Genomic DNA, 17,079 nt, shown 5'->3' with positions numbered 1-17,079 from the left:
CTACAGCAACTCCACACTTTTATTTGAATGATCAGGTGAGTTGTTTATGAGACCCAACACGTGACCAAAAACACTGACTTGCAGACCGGTCTATTCTGCTTCGTGCTTCTTGATTTAAAGCCTTTCAATCATTGTACAATGAAGCTGCACAGCTCAGAGGGACAAAACTGCAGTAAATAAATGGAAATGATTACAGTTGTCAGTGGGAACGGAGAAAGAAAACAGCAATGGAGGGACATTTAAAAAGGTGGATATTCTTGTTCTATTGTCCCCCAGTGATGAACCACTGAGGAGGACTTTTTGTGGTGGAAAGCATGTTCCCGAGCTGTCGGTCCCTTGGTGAGCAAGACTGTGGGAGACAAAAGGCATGTGTGTCAGTGTCAAGGCCGGCGGCACACACATTTTGTGTATTGAATGTCTTCACACTGAGGCGAAACCATGTTTTCCTCACCAGCAAATCTATTTCTATTTTCCCTTTTTCTCCACAGAACATGACTCGGGGAGTGTGAGTAGGTGTATTTTTGTGTGGACTCCTGAATGGCAGCATAGTGTTACATTCAGAGCAGAGGGTGCCTGCTGGGTTTGTGAATGAAAACTAAGAACGGAACTACAAATTAGATAAGAAAATGTCTGCTCATAAGTGCCTGTATCAGATCGTTGAATGTGTGTGCGCGTAGAATGGTGGTGTACTTGTTTTTATGCATTCAAGTTCAAGAATGCTCTGTCAAAGACTTTGTTGCAAGAGCACTGAGAATGTCCTTCATACTTTCATGCAACTGATAAAGTCTCCTACATTTTTTCTTTGCAATCTTATTTTGAGAAGTTTGAAATGAAAAAACAATTCATCCACATAAAACTCATCGTGATAGTTTTAAGTTTCTGTCCTGTTTTGTCCGCTGCTTTGTGTGTTCTCTTTACGTTAACCTATTCGGTGCGGAACAATGGTCTTTTTTTTAGGAACCTTTCTAACTGAGTGAGGTATCTGAGCAGCAGCCGAAATAAAAAAAGCTAATAAATAGGAGCCGTTTGAATACACAGAGTGCTACTGAAAGAAGCTTCAATGCTTCCTCTAAGTCTCCAGCAGCATAGGATACACTGGAACATCCTTTATCACAGAAAATAAATAATTCCGTCCCACAAGCCCCTGCGGCTGCAACAGGCAAAGCGACGCTCAGTTATCTTCTATCCAATTGTACTAGTGCGATTGAAATGCCTGCTTATTCACTCCCACACTATACTGTTCACTTTATAGAGGACTCACTAGACAGCTGCTGATGCAAATTGGGCACCTTTTGTCCCGTCACAAAAACAGACGCTGGCGGTTTAGGTTCTCACCCAATTTGAGGTAGGACTCAAATTTCCGTTACAACATAGCGAGAATGTATGTCAAAGATGTAACTTTTGGGGTTTTTCACAGTTCCTCTAAGCAGTGCATGGTCTGACTTTGGGATTAACTTGCTGGAGCGTCCACTTTTGCGAAGATTGGCAACTGTCTTGAATGTTTTCCACTTGCATATAATCTTTCCCACTGTAGAATGATGTTTGAAAATGTCCTATAGTCTTTTCCTCCTTGGCATTGTGTTGACTTCAATTGTCCAGACCAGCAACAACTTTTGCTTTTATAGAGGCGCTTATTAATAAAGTCAGATTTAATTAGCAGCACCTGACTGCTACTTACCCTCTTAATTCATGTGGCAGCAGTAAGACCGTGCTTCCTTTTTTTTACACCACTTGATTAAAAAAAACAAAGACAAAATAAAATATGTCATCTTTTGTTTGTCTTATGTTGTATTTACTTAATTTCAAGACTTGGCAAGGAGCAAATAAATGTCCAGATACATTTAACCTCAGAACCTAAAGCGAATGTTCTTCCTTTTCAGTTTGACTGTGCACACTTCAAACATTTACCCTCACAAATAGATGTGTGGTCAGAGATGAGTGGTTACACAGGAACTCTGCATGCAACTTAACATTTCTGTATGATGCAAATTTCCATTTCATCCATTTCCTGGCAATGTCTTTGTTAGCTGCTCAACACAACACAGTATACACTCTGTAGGTTGACTGTCTATTTTCACCCTCTCACCTACATTTCTAATCCATCCTCTGTATCTTCAGCAGTGACTTTCCGCTTATAAACTTGCCTCTCTAACCCCAAGGCCCCTCCACAATAAATGAAAACATGTCATTACAGAAACACGACATCTTTACATTCCCTGTACACTGCTTTTGTGAGTGTATCTGTACGAGTACTTCTCACAGGGATATCTCCAGCCCCCTACAGCACTTCTCTACACTGAGCGATAATGAGAGGAATTTTACACAATGGACCCACTTTTCTCTTTGGAGTCAGGAGAGAGACATATTGAGAAGGGGAGACAGCGAGAAGACAGGATACTGGGTGAAAAGAGGGGCTAATACCAGGGAAAGAAAGAGACGAGAGGGAATGACTGCAAGAGCAAGAAAGAGTGATTGCCTATTGACTTGATGAGAGAGGATGCATCATTACACAACTGTAAATCCCACAAAGATAGTGTGTAATAGTACTTTCTTTCCTCCCACTGCTGCATTGGTAATTTATCCCTCTCTCTATCCATCCATTTCTACCTCTCTCTTCCACCCTGTCACCCATCAATCTTTTTCCAATTACCTGCTCTGTCTATCCACAAATCCATCATAATCATTTCCATGGTAACGGGTTGCATCCTCCATTGGCTTTGGCCTATTGTTCAATAAAACTGCACTCCAAAAAGCAGTCTTTAGAGGAGAGAGAAGGGGATACACAGAGAAGCAAATATCTGGATATTGTCTTGGCGACTAATGTCTCTCTCACGTCTCCAAAGCATCAACTTCACAGCAGATTCAGAGCTTAATTTCAACCATACCGTCCATTTATCAGACATTTCATTAGCCATTACGAGTGGATTGGCTTCATTCCGAGCTGATGAAAAATCTTCACTGCTCTAACGATTGTCAATTATAGTGTAAATGGCAGAGTAGAAGTGCCCGTGCAAGGTCAGTGAAGAACAAAAGTGATGTGTATTTGTAAAGAACAAATGGGAACCAAAAATCTCTTACGATGGCTTTATTTTCGCTAACTATTCATGATTGTAAGTTAATGGTCACATATTCTGAGTCTCTCGGGTCTAATTTTACACTCGTGATTATGAAAGGCCCCCCCCCCCCCCCCCACAGATTGCAGTTTCCCTTTAAGAAATCTTTTCTATAATACTTGAATTCTCTCATTCTTTTTGAGTGCTAGGGTTGGTTTTCTTACTAAAAATGTGTTCAATCACTTTTGTCTTTTTTGCAGAAGCATACTTGGAAATCCAGGTGTGGGAATGGTCTGGAAAAGGTAACTTAGCTTTATCTCTCCAGCCGTACCCTTTAAGGGTAAGAGCATGGTGCCTTGAAAATCTGTACATTTTTGTACCTTCTTTTTTTGTGCCTTTGAAATAACTATTGTGTCCTCCTAATGACAAAAAAATGTACCTTTAAACATACTTTTATGTTGGCTCTTTCTTTTCCATACCCTCCTCATCCTGTTTAAGATCCTGGGTGAGCTGAAGCCAATCCCTGCCAACAAAAAGAGGGCACCTTGGCCAGGTTGCCAGTGCATCACAGGACCAATACACAAACTACCAACCGTGCACTCTCCAACATGGACCGTCAATTTAGAATCACCACTTAGACAGGGATTACCCGCACAGAAAGTCCCCAAGTCATTTTCAAACCAGGAACCTTCTCGTTGTGAGGCGCTAGTGCTAACCAGCACAGTATAGAGTAGCCAGAGAATAAAATCTGAGCAAATCATTGCAAAGGATTTCAGCATGATTTATTCAGCTTCTATGGTTCAAATAGGACGCTAGCACAAAGATGTAAGCCCCCACCGTAAGCTGTATCTGTAAACCAATTTTCCTCTTGAACTTTGCTCCACAAACTTGCTTAATTACATATAAAGTCTTTAACATTCAGGTATAGCCTCAGGTGAATGAGCAGCAGGCTCCATTCTGATGGGACATAAGCTGTAGCCTGAGTATTAAGTTAAACCCTCTGTTTCCTGCTGTGGGAAACAGACTCAGATCTGCATGCTACTGCCATTCAAGTGAATGTGTATTTGATGACCTAAAGTAATTGATATTTATGGCCGCATAATGGTGTGAATTTAATTAGCAAAACAAAAACTTTGTTATTCATTAGGAGATGCTGAGACCGTTTACTACTCTGGTGTGAAGTTCACACACATCGAGAGCCTTGATGTCTTTTCAGGGAGAGGAGTGAGGAGAGAATGTGCTTTCATTAGTTTTAAGGGAGACCTAATGATCCCGCCAAGCCTTTACAGACAGATCACATTATAAGCTCAAGATGAGTACCACATGAATTTGACCTCTTGACTTGTTGCTGTTGTTTGCCCTATTTTCAGCCAGCTGTGTTGTATTCTTCTCTTGCTTTCGGTGGTTAACAGTCATTCTAATAAACAGCAGAGAACGTTTGAGCACACGAGAGCAGATCTTGGAGCTGCAGCTTGCATGACATGGTGACTGGAGTCTGAAGAGGTTTGTTATTGTGTTGGTCAGAGTCAAGCAGCCTTCTCAACCTCCCCTCAGTACACTGACCCCTTCTCTCTCTCTCTCTCTACTCTGCACTGTTGCTCTCTCTGCCAGCTAATCTGCATCAAGTCACTGCATACAGGCGGAGAGACAGGAAATCGAGAAACAGGGATTTTTAAAATAAAAGAAAAAAAAACCTCACTGCAAATTTTCGACTTAAATGACATTTTTCAGTGTTCATAAGAGTATTGAATTCTTCGGTAGGATATGCGATTAGTAAAGGTCTCTAAAAACCATTACCAATCTTGGGGAAACTGGAACTTTTTCCGAGTCTTGCCACTAAGATATTTCTATCATCAAAATAGGTGGAGACCAACATTGTCCTTAATGTTCCAAATGGAATGACAAAGAGGGCATTTTTATTTTTGTCAACTATGACAAAACTCAAACCCAGTTCTTGGATACACAAGAAGAATCGGAGCAGCTTAATAGAAGATGATAAAACTAGCGGAGCGGGCGGGAGCTCCAAAATGTCACTTGTTCATGTTTTGGAACAGAGAGAAAGAGAGAAAAAAATAGAGAGGAGGCAAAGTAGTGACCTTGAATTAATATGAGTAAATTAAAATGACTGCAAGGGTCTGAAACTGGTGCATGTTCTGTGTAGTTTGGTTTAATACTAGGATCATGTTGCTAATTTAGCAGCATAGTGATTGTAATGTTTATAAATCAATGGCTATGAATTTAGTATGATTCTAATCCATCAATATAACAACTCAAAAACTAACATTTCGGACAAACTCAATGATTGAAGTGGAAATGAATAATTGCTCTTTCAAACCCAGTTCCAAGAAAGTTGGAATGCTCTGAAAAAAAGTTAACAAAAAACTAAATTAAGTTATTTCTAAATTTCGTGAAGCAATTTCTTATTCATCGCAGAAAATATCAAACTTACAAAAAGTTGAAAGTGAAACAATTAATATGTAATTAAGCATTTCAGCTCATCTTCAATTTGATTGCAGCAACAGATCTAGAAAAAAATTGTGACAAGGCCATGTTTAACAATGTCTAACATCCCCCTCTTCTTTTAACAACACTATGCAAACATCTGGGAATGGCTGAGACCAGATGCTGGACATTTGTGAGAGGAATTTTGTATCATTTTATCTGATATAGGATTCTAGCTGTTCAATGGCAGCATATGTTGCTCTAAAACCTGCAAGTACCTCTCAGCATAAAGGGTGACTTTCCAGAGAGCAAGTTGCCAGTTCCATAATGCAGCCGCCATGCCATCAGAGACGAAGGCTTTTTGAACTGAGTACTGATTGAATTTTCCTTCTCCTCTTTAGTCCTGAGAAAGCAGCATCCATGATTTCCAAAAATAATTAGTCATTTCAAATTTCCTGACCCCTATTTTAACTTAGCTTTGGCTCAGAGAAGACGGCAATGTCTCTTGATCATGTTTACATACGGCATGATAGAGCTTTAACCTGATTCTCTGAATCTTTTAAGGATACTGTGTTCTGTAGATGATGGGGTATTCCAAGTCTTTGCAACTTTATATAGGGGAACATTATCATGAAATGTCTAAACAAATTGCTTAACTTCTACCAGTCTTTACTTCTGAGATATTCTATCAAATACCGAATCATTTACTAACTGGTTCAGTCTATCTGAAAACATAAGTCTATAAGTATTTGAAGATATTTGAGTAACACAGCTTAGAAAGTTATGTGGTGCTTTAATAATAACAGTTGTGTTATCTAAGTGTATTTGTTTATATCCCTTTGATAGCTGGAATATACAGTATTTCTATTAATGGTTTGATAACATTTAAATTTGGCCACTAATGACAAATGTGTTTAGCTTTTTCAGAGAGTTTCTTCAGATTGTAACAGATGGGACCATTTCTATAGCTTGATGTATTTTGTCCAACAACTAAGATGCTGTAAAGTAGTGCCTTCGTTTGTGTCATTTTGTTTTGAAAGTTGTAATCGGAAGTCCTGGTTGAGATCCTGTTCAGTTTGACACTGGATGCTCGGTCTGTGTGTGTGTGTGTGGTGTGTGTGTGTGTGTGTGTGTGAGTGAATTGGTAAGTGTGTTTGTGATTGTCGGCTTCCTGCTGTTGCTCTGTGTCCGCACACCGTCCGTGTCCTCAGTGTTGATCGGCTCGCCATGGCGGAAGGACGCAGAGAACCGCCTCATCATCTCCTCTCCGCACCACCGGCCAGCAAGCGACCCTGCCTTCGCCCTGCACCCCGAGGTCCCGGTCCGGGGCCCGGTCACGGCAGTGGGTTGCCCAGCTCCCGGTATCGTTCCCCGGAGTCCCTTCTGGACTGCGCCGCGAAGGCAGTAGCGGAAAAGTGGGCCTTCGAGAGAGTGGAGGAGCGCTTTGAGCGGATCCCGGAGCCCGTCCAGCGGCGTATCGTCTACTGGTCTTTCCCCCGCAACGAAAAGGAGATATGCATGTACTCTTCGTTTCAGTGCCGAGTCGCCGGCGAAGAAGGTCCGTCCGCGGCTACTAATGGGGCTGGGGGTACAGGGTCCGTATCTACGGCTGCCGGTGGCGGCGGAGGAGGATCTGCCGCTGGTACAGCGGCTACAGCGGGGGCAGCCGGAGCCGTAGGGACGGGAGACGGGCTGCCTTTCCGCCGGGGTATCAGGCTGCTAGAAACCGGCTGTGTGGAAAACGTTTTACAAGTCGGTAAGTGGAATATTTCTCTCTAACCCAAGCGAAGCTTTCTTTCTTTCTTTTTTTTGGCACAAAAACGTTGGACTGTTTCCGAGTTCCTGCTGCTGGATCTATACAGGGGATGATTGATGGAAGTTTTTCCTGCCATCGCGGAAAGTATGCAAAGCGTCCACTTTCAGCGCCTTTAAAACTACTCTTGTTTCTCTGCGCTTTCCTTTTAGTTTGGAAAAACTTAGAAAGAGACCTTTGCCGTCGAATTAAGAGTTCATAATAGCTTCTGGGGAAACGGGAGCGAAGGCAGTGTTGCTCGCTAGCATAGCCGACCAGCTGCTGTTTAAAAATTAAAGGGCTTCCTATTGTGGCTTTTCATTACTGTGTAGGTGTACCGCTGTTGCGTTTTTTTTCTTCCATTTTTGACTCTGTCATAAAGCCACCCGCTTTCCCACCAGTGGAACCTGTTTTTTTCAGTAACTATTTACACTTCTCCCCCTCTCCGGGGCTCCTCGGCCGGAGCTGGCTGGAGCCGTACCCCCGGCATTGAGGCAGGGGGAGGCGAGGAGGAGGAGGAGGGCTGCTGACAGACGCGGATACAAAAGGACCCGACGTAAAGCGTCGGGGCTTTATTTTTGTTTGTGAGAATTCCCCTCTGCACAACTCATCGTTTCTAAACTCAACTTTGGTTGAGGGTGGCTTATGCGAGAAACAAAGGCGGTTATTGGGTCTGGTAATATGATTAATCCAACGTTAATCCGGGGGAAGGAAAAAAAAAAAAAAAAATCCCCCGCAGTTTTTGTTTATTTGCGGCTGCTGGTCCAACCGGACAAAGAGCGCAGCCGTCACCAACATGGAAAAGGAACGTTGGAGGAAATGTGTAGCCTTCGTAATTTTAAGTTAACCCATTAGTAGTTGCGATATTTCCATTTACTGGTGCTTTTGCCCGCAGCCCTCTGAGTCGCTTGCAACACAAAAGGTTTCCAGTTGAAATGATCGATAAGCGTCTCGCATTTCCAGCGCTGCAGAGAGGCTGCTTTCAAACAAAGGGCCATTCCGCAAAGCTCCAATCTCCACTCACGTCCTCCTCTGCTCCCCCCCACCTCGCCTCGCCTCCCCTCCACTCCCTCCAGCTCAGCTACGACCACAAAATGAGCCTAGGCATCAGGGAAATTAGTGGGATGAAACCGACGGATAGTCAAAAACAGTCTTTTATGGTTACCAGGAGGATTTTTCTGGGGCCATATGGTGTGAGAGTCACTGGAGCTTGTCTGGGGTTTCATGTTGCTCCAAGGTATCAGGGGGTGGAAAGCTTTAAACTGTGGTTGCTGCTTTTCTCCGTGGCTGCTGTATCTAATTGCATCTTATAAATGTTCGTTGATCCCATCCCCTAAACTAAAGGAAATCTGAGACTTGTCAATATGAATTTGAGATGTGCTCTGGGTGAGATTTGTCACAGCCTGCTTTTGGACGTCTTTTTGCGGGGAGCTTATAACTTAGTACAACCTGCGTTTGTTTCTGACTGCTCTGAGACGTGATATGGATTGATTGTGAAGCTTAATCTGAATAAAAGCAGCCTGAGCGTGTTCTTAGTAATTACCTACATGACCACTTCCTGTCATTACAAGTGTGTCAGTTTAGTCCCACACAGGTGAAGCCATTCGAACTGGAGCGGCAAAACTACAAAAAAAAAAATAATAATCCAAAGTTTGTAGGGCATAAAGCCCTCATTTTTTTTGAACAAGCATCTGTATCCCATTTGGATAAAACTCAAGAGGAAAGTTTAAAGTTCCAAACAACAAAAAAAGACCTGTAAGCAAGCAGACACTTCTAGTCTTACCTGCCTCACCTCCCACTCTCCCTGAAGGTCAGTCACAGCATGCAGGCGCTTGTTTTTCTCTCTCTCTGTCAACGAATAGCTGGGTGGCGTGGCGATGAGACCTGGCAGGCTCTTAAATGTGAAGAGCATGGGAATCAGTCGGTGTGGAAGGTTTTACCGACTGACAACAATTGTTTTGTATGTTTGGTTTTTTTGGTTGTTTTTAGAAGCGTTGGACTATCACAAACTGCCCTCATTAAGCATAAGGTTACACAGCTGCAAACAACAGTTTTAAGGCGGCTTTCACCTGACTTGGGGTAATATAATCACTTAAGACAGAGGCCGTACTTGTTCTCAGGAAAAGTGAAGTGTTCATGTCTTATGTATTTTGTAATAGGAAGTTGCTGGGTAGTGATTAGGGAACGAGACCGAGCTGCGTGCTGACACATGTGCGGCGATGATGCACGGCCTGAAAAATGGCATCTCAGACCAAAGAAACAGCAGTCAGAAAGACACGTCTTTTTCATGTCTTCTTGGGCAACAGAGTCGGCCGTTTGCTTGTGATTTATTGATTCAGTGAAGAATTACACCAACCTGGAACCGGCGAAAAACACAGACGCGATGAGCCCGTGAGATAGACTATCATGAGTTCTAATAGTGTTGTGTTGTTCCTCACAGCTATCACAAGCAGGGCAGCGCCTCGCCTTCCTGTAAAAATCATGCTCATCTTTTGACTCGGGTTTTTGCCCTGGTTTCTCAGAACCGGTGTGCCTACGGCGAGATTCCGTGTCACTATTCATTCTCCAGGTTTTACTACCGGCAAGGTACTGTGGACATGGTGGTAAACTGCCTGCGTGCCGTATTGCTGTTCAACTTCAAATTTTGCACCTTAGCGAAGATGAGTAATAGGAAAATGTGAAAGAATCAGTTGCTACTTTTATAGTCTGCATCGCCAAAGATATCTTTCTTTTAATGCGTCAACCATTCAGAAATGAGTTGACTGGCATGTCCCTTGTTACGGGTAAGGGCCTTTGTATGTCAGCCCCTTTTAACAGTAACACTGACGGATAGAAGGGATGTGAGCTCATCAACAACTCATCAGCCCATGTGTTCATAATAATCTACTCCTCGCCCCGAGTCATAATTAGAATAATCAAAGCAAAGCGTGATTGTTTTTGTCACAAGCTTCCCCTCCCTTATGCTACACACACACACACGCACACACACACACACACACACACATATTTACACACACACAAGCTCAGCCAGAAGCCGTCTTGTTAGAGCCTCTATAAAGTCCTCAGAGAGCAGGAGGAAGGGATATAACTGGAGTGAGGGTGGGGTGGAGGGGGGTTCTTTCGCTTTGAGTCAAGCGTTGGGATTACTGGGTCATGCTTTGTTACCCAGCTGTAGAAAAACCCCCTTTTTCACAGAATAGTGGGGGGGGACGGGGTGTATGTGCTTGTCGCTGTCTCCATGACGTTACATAAAGCTGTTATGGTTCCCTGACACACTTTGAAGCACCGGTGACTCTGACAAAGTGAGGCAGCAAGGTCTCAGATTCTGAAGCTTTTAGTAAGTCTCAATGCTAACGTTATACGTCTTGGGAATTAGAAATCACTTATCCATAAATCAGTATTACTGAACCTCAAAGTCGTTATTTTGTATGAGCGCCTTTATATTTTCAACACAGTCTGGGCGTTCATGGACAAGCTTTCTTGTCATTTCTTAGTCTTTGGGAATAGTTCTCATGGCGCTTCTTCGGATCCTGGTGGCCACCCTTCCATGGAGGCCATTCCTGAGGCTTCAGTGAACAGTAGATGGATCGACTGAAGGGTCAGAAGCATCTCTCAGGTCCTGTGTTAGGTCTTCTGCTGGATTATTTCAGCCATCGCTTTCAGGTGCTGATCATCTGTTTCTTAGGCCTACCGCTTCTTCCTTTGTTTTTTATTTGTCCAGTTCCTTTGCACTTTTTTCAAGACACACTCCACATCATGCTGAAATATGCCAAGTCTAAAAGCTAAAAGCTCTTTTGAGAATCTCCTTCTCGGTGGAAAAACACCATTTCACATCTGTCAAACTGTTTAATCTTTGGAATCTTTGAAAGGCTTTTGGAGAGAAAGTCCGTTTTAATTTGAGTATTTCTTTGAAAAAATGGTTTTAGACGCTCGGCATCAGTTCACAATCTTTAACTTGCAGAATGTGTACGAGGATGGTGGCTGGTCCTGCCAATATCTCCTCAGATGTCATTTCCTGGCAGGATGGCCGCAGGGTTCCTCATTGCGGAAAAGCTTGCAAGGCTCTGGTGTAAATCTGCCTTTTGGCTTCTCAGGAGTTGTCTTGTGATAAAAGACAGAAGGAGGCGGTGAGATCATCCTCTCTTGCCTCATCTCCCATTTTTCTTCCTGACTGGAGTCCTAGGAGTGACACCGCTGACACTGCTTACGTTTAATCATCCCTTCCAATACCTCCATCCCCACCACGTCTGTGCATTTAATGAAAAAATTTTTTGGCCCCGTCTACTTTCTTTGTCTCCCTTTCCACTTAGTCATCAACCAAACCTACGTGTTACACCATGAGTTTTCAATGCATCGGGCTCTTTCCCTCCCCCTTTGTTTCCTCAGCAGTGTTCAGTAAAAGATGACTCGCACTTCGATCTGACTGTGAGTAGTGACGGGCCGTTGGTTGGGTCAAATCGAAGCCTTGAATGTTTCTTTTTTTCTTAACTTTCCTTTCACCTCACTCTGTCCTCTTCCGTTTGAGTGCGAGGCTACTGCTGTTTGAGGAAGTGTTAGTGGTTTTGACAGGACGGGGTGGGGGTGGGGGTGGGGAGTGCTGGAAAGAGTCGGTCATGACTCTGTCTGGGTCAAACGGCTGCTGATGACACTCTTGAGTGTGTGTGTGTGTGTGTTTCCACAATGTCAGGATGCTAGTTTGTGTTCTTCTCGGTAGCTGTGAGTAACTACATAGAGATCAGGCCCACAGTGTAAGTCAGCTTACAGTGTGAGGTTGAGGTGTGTGACTGTTAAAGGCTTTCATACTGGTTGATCTCTGGTCCATTGAGGCCTAAATAGAAGACCTTGCCAGTGTATTTGAAATTTCAGTCTTCTTTAGACTCCATTATTTTTCATACTTCTCCAGACTTTCCGTTTATTCTCCTTTTACATTGGTTGGTAGTTTTGTTTTAAAAGTTAGCGCATTCATTGATTTCCTTCACGCTGCCCTCAGCAGCTTCGTTTCCAGCTTTGATCTGCAGCTGTTTTCACAGAAGATCTGACCCACAAATCTTTGAGATCTCACAGGTGCTCACAGGCTTGTTAGTTGTGGTCAGAAACAACTGCAAACAGATGCTAATGAAGTCTTCGGGGAGAGTTCAGGGGTGTAGCAACTCTCCAAATCCACAGCCAACTCAGTCAGCTTCTTTTGAATTGCATATCGTCTTTACTATAAAACAATCTTTTGCCTTAACCTTCTTGCAAGTCACCTACACCATTCTGAGTATTTACTACTGTTTTGACAGTCTGCTTCACACCTGCAAGTAAACTCTCAAACTTCTGGTTGGTTTTTTATTTCTATACCTTCAACTGTGAGCGACTGAAATCCGAAGTCGCTGGGTTTAGCCTCAGTTCAGTTGGCGAATAAGTTGCCGAAATGACCGACATACAGGAGAGAAGAGCGACGGCGTCAGAGAAAACAGTGTCTGCAACCTTCCGATCAGCTGATTGTGTGCAGGTCGTGGTGGAGCTTTGAAGACAGGAAACGCAGACAGAATGCTGGTTATTGTGTTAGCATTATGAGCGAGACAGATACTGTTACAGTTCGAAGCAAATTGTAACCTCAGCACAGCATTTTGAGTCACCACGATGTAAAGCTGTATTTGCAAACATTTTTCAACCTTTTAATGCACGTAGATGTTTCATATCAAACGGCGTTGCATTTTGAGCTTACATGGGGGCTTGAACATCCACTCGCAGAGGGCGATGGGATGCACTCCTTAAGTGCACTAACTTTTCACTCGTGTATCTTCAGTGTTTTCTTGCCCAAACTTCAGCCAACTTTGCACACAGGCTCTGTCCTCAGCCTTTCCCCAGTTCACATAACAGACAGAGGATATTTAATCAGTGTAATTAATTCCTCGCCCGCCACGCTCAAAAAGAGACGTCGGTTAAACAAATTGTCCCCGCGCTCTTATTAGCTCGCAGATAGTCTGGTGAAAGATGAGGCTATTAGGAAGATGCTCCGTTGCTCCACTCATCAAAGGGAGCCGCACCTGTACGCACGCACGTGTCAGAGTGCACGAGTCCTGATTTAAGGGAGAGAAAAAAAAAAAGAATAATCATTCAATCAGAGGGCTTCCATCACCGATTTTTGAGGCAAAAAAAAAAACATGTTGGAAGAGGAATTGGAAAGCATTAATTCACAGTTTCCAGTCTGGTTGTTGCTAAGCTCTCTTCTCTTGTCAATTAAACAGCAGGTCTGGTTGTTGGTGATTGCGTTAAATGAACACCTTTTTTCTTTTCTTTTTTTTTTTTTTTTTTTTTTTCAAATAAGCCACTCAACGCTGTGTCGCCACTTTAGAGGTAGAAAGAAAGTCGAAATTGCTGGAAGTTTTAAAGCGGTCTGTAAAAGGTCAGATATGTGCTCTTCTTTTGTTTTCTTTTCTTTTTGGAATCAGCACCCGTGACCTCGGCTTATATCAAACCGCAGTCTTGAACCTTGAAACCGTGATTTCATTTTTAAATTTTTTTTCAAAGAGAATCTCTCTTCCGGATCCCCTCGGCTGCGTGTTTGTTCTCTGCAGCTGTAGATGTGCTCGCGCTCAGCTTCCTTCTTGTTGCGGAAGCTGTAATGGGCATCGCAAAATGTACACCCAACACACAGGAAGTGCTGCTGTTGTAGTCGGCTCGAGAAGTTCAAGCTCTGTGTCAAAACTTTTCTGCCTATGACCTCCTGCTGTGGTTATGCAGAAAGTGCTTCCTTGTTTTTCTTGTCTTCAACGGTATGTGTGTGTGTGTGTGTGTGTTGCCCTTCTCCAGCGATTGTCAGATTTTCTTCATGAAGCAAGTGCACGTACTTCGCACAGAAGCATCTCGTAACTGCAGACAATGGAAGGCTCCACATTAACTGAACTTAAAACTATCTTCGCGATCACTTGTCATGAGACACAATGACAGAGTGCAGCATTTCGACATACCTGTTTTCTGCATTGTTCTCATTGTATTTCCTGTGCTCTATGTTTAAACCTGGCCTCAGGTGCTTTCGCCACATTTTTGCAGCAGTTTCCAGCTTCAGCAGCAGCCTTGTTTGCATTAGCTCGTGAAAATGCCAGGCTTTGCTGCTGACGCTGTTTGCTCACCTCTGTCCCTCGACACCAGCTCCTTCCCTGCATTTTTGTGTTAGCACAGCACACGTGCATATGCAATTTTTTTTTATAACCCCTATCTCGTTCTCATCCCTCTCTATCTTGTGTCCTGGTGCGTGTGTTTTCCTCCCGCCTACCTCTGCTGCTTTTACCTTGGAAGGTGGGTGTGCAGTAATCAACCTGAGATCAATGGCGGCCTTGTTCTTTTAGCTCTCGGAGCTTTCAGTTATTGCGCCGTTCCACACCTGTCTTTTATTAGCTTTCTCAATGTGCACAAGTGTGTGTTTACTGCAGTCGTTGTACACATTTGGCCCCTGTCCATGTCTCAGAGACGGGCTGGAATGGAAAGGGAAGACTGAGGCTTGTGAACTGGACTATTAGGTCTCGGCTTGGTTGTAATTGCCTAACAAATGTTGGGAGAAAGGAGAGAAGTGGACCAACGTGGCAGAGAAGGGGTCATTTGAAATGCAAAGCAGACCCAAATCAGACTGCTTGTGCACCCGAACTGCAATAGTATCATACCACTTGTTCCTGAAATATAACCTCATAACTCTTCCCACTTCTTAGTCACGTTTCTACAAAAAAAAAAGAAGATTTTTCAAAGAAGGAACAAAAGCAGAATGATTGATAACTGCATGGTTAAAGAAAACAAGAAGAGCCTGTGTCTCTTTGTGTTATTAAAGAGAAAATACTGACTGAACCAGTACATTGAACATGTCAGTTGTTCTCAGGACCAGTTAGAGTTTATTTTGACCTTTAGCCTTCCAGAGCATCTCCAGCTGTGGCCTCTTCTTGTTTTGATCTGTCACTTTAAATGTAAGCTACTCTGAATATATGGCAGCACCTGGAAAACGAACCTCCTTTTTTTTTTAATAGCTCTGAAAATATATTTTCTGCATGTTGCACACATGCAGCGTTTTGAACACAGCACTTTGCTTCCTTTCAGTAATGAAAATTCCTTTTCTCTCCCTTCCCATCTTGCCCCACTTTGTGTTAGCCAGTCCTGAGTGTTTCTTGATCTCTATGCTAATGCTTTCCATCTTTCCTTTGAATGCAGTGAATTTGGTGCTTTATTGTGTTGCCCATCTCCTGTTGGAATAGGCAGTCATAGATCATAGAGCTCAGGCACAGATAGTCATCGCCCTTTTCCTTTTTTTTTTTCGCCCTTCTTTTGAATACACACACACACAACTGCGTATTGCGATGAGCGTCTGCATCCTATGTGCTTTCCCAGTCTCAGCAGCACTCAAAAGCCCCTCACAATAACAATGCTATTACAGTGAGTAAGACAGATGAGGGCCCATAGGAGCCTGTTGTGTGTGTGTGAGAGAGAAACTTCCATTATGGTCGGATTGGGAACTATTTCCATACATTTAGCTGACTTTGATCTCAGGAAAAGAGAGTCAACAACCACGCTGAATATCCTCTTTCCTTTTTCAGTGTGTTTTGCTGAGTGTTGTCATGGCCCCCAGATGGTATCTGTATCTCGGTCATACACTGTTTAGTCGAAAACATTTTTCAGCCAGCTGCATCCAGCTGTTGATATGTAAATCATCAGCACTAACCCCTTCAAATGATGCGAGTTTTCTGTTTGCAAAGGTTTTTCTGTCTCTTTTCATGCTGTGCGTTTGATTTCTCTCCTCATCTCCACCGTCCCCTCTGCCCACATGTATGAATAAGGTTTAAAAGGAAGCGCTTTGTGCTAAAACTACAAATATTCATGCAATTTGGAGATGCTTATTATGGTGAGTCTGTTATTCAGAGGCGGTCCACATCAACAAATGGGCCTGGTGTTCCCGTGGCTGAAAGTGAAAAGCTTGTCATCATTTGGGTCAGAAGCGTGACTAGCATGTTTGCCCCCCCTTTAAAACTTGCTGCCACTCCTGTTTGCCTTGGTACAAGTAGTCATGATCACTTTGTCAGTCATTTGCTGAAGCTGTGCACACACACAGTACAGCTCGAAATGTTCCGCTATGCCCCTAATTGTTGCCAAAGGCAAAACTGATACGAATGTCGAGAAAAAAAAAAAAGGATTCACATTAGCTTGTGAACAGTCTTTACCTTATTAAAATGTGTCATTTAATATCCACTCTACCACAGTAGATGGTTTGAACAGAAAAAAATCCCGTCCGCCATAATTTGGGTCATATCTTTCTAATTTTGATCAGTATTCCCGTACATTCCTGTGCCTTTAAAAAGAGGGCATGCGTCTTTCAGACACAGAGCAACGGCAACATTTATTTGGGGGTTTTGACCAAAATCCATCGCTCTTTTTTTTCGTTTTAGCTCCATGTTGGTCTCCACCAGCTAACGAGAGAAAAAAAGTATCAGTTTTTAGCTGCTAATGCTCTAGTGGCAAGGACTTTTCATGTTATACGAGTGAAATTCAATCATATCCAGTGTGTGAGCAATACCCTACATGAATCCCAACTCTTAGGAGAATTTTATAAATGCATTGTTGCTCTTCAGCTTTCCTCTTCTTAGTCTGACTCATCTATCTGTTCTGTAAGAGCCTGTTGGGTCATGTTGCTCTATCAGTGACCTCTTTTTCTGTACCAGACAGGCTGCTAGCTGCTAGAGCGGAACTATCCACAATCATACCAGTTTTGATAGGAATCACTCCAGTTTTACTTCCCCCCCCCCCCCCCCCTGTACATCTTTATCCTGC

General features: G+C 43.2%; 1 protein-coding gene across 1 annotated transcript in view; it reads left to right on the top strand.

The window, feature by feature from the left end:
- The first annotated feature begins 6,642 nt into the window (after positions 1-6,642).
- The window catches only part of zswim5 (zinc finger, SWIM-type containing 5), a 59,478-nt gene continuing 49,041 nt past the window's right edge, over positions 6,643-17,079 (top strand). Inside the window, exon 1 of the mRNA XM_075483780.1 lies at positions 6,643-7,251. Within this exon, the coding sequence (XP_075339895.1) occupies positions 6,723-7,251 (529 nt within the window). The 5' untranslated portion in view covers positions 6,643-6,722. The remainder of the gene's footprint in view (positions 7,252-17,079) is intronic.

The sequence above is a fragment of the Odontesthes bonariensis genome, chromosome 14, assembly GCF_027942865.1.
Source record: "Odontesthes bonariensis isolate fOdoBon6 chromosome 14, fOdoBon6.hap1, whole genome shotgun sequence".
Classification (NCBI taxonomy): Eukaryota; Metazoa; Chordata; class Actinopteri; order Atheriniformes; family Atherinopsidae; genus Odontesthes; species Odontesthes bonariensis.
Note: the sequence above shows the minus strand (reverse complement) of the source record. Positions and strands in the feature narration are given on the sequence as shown.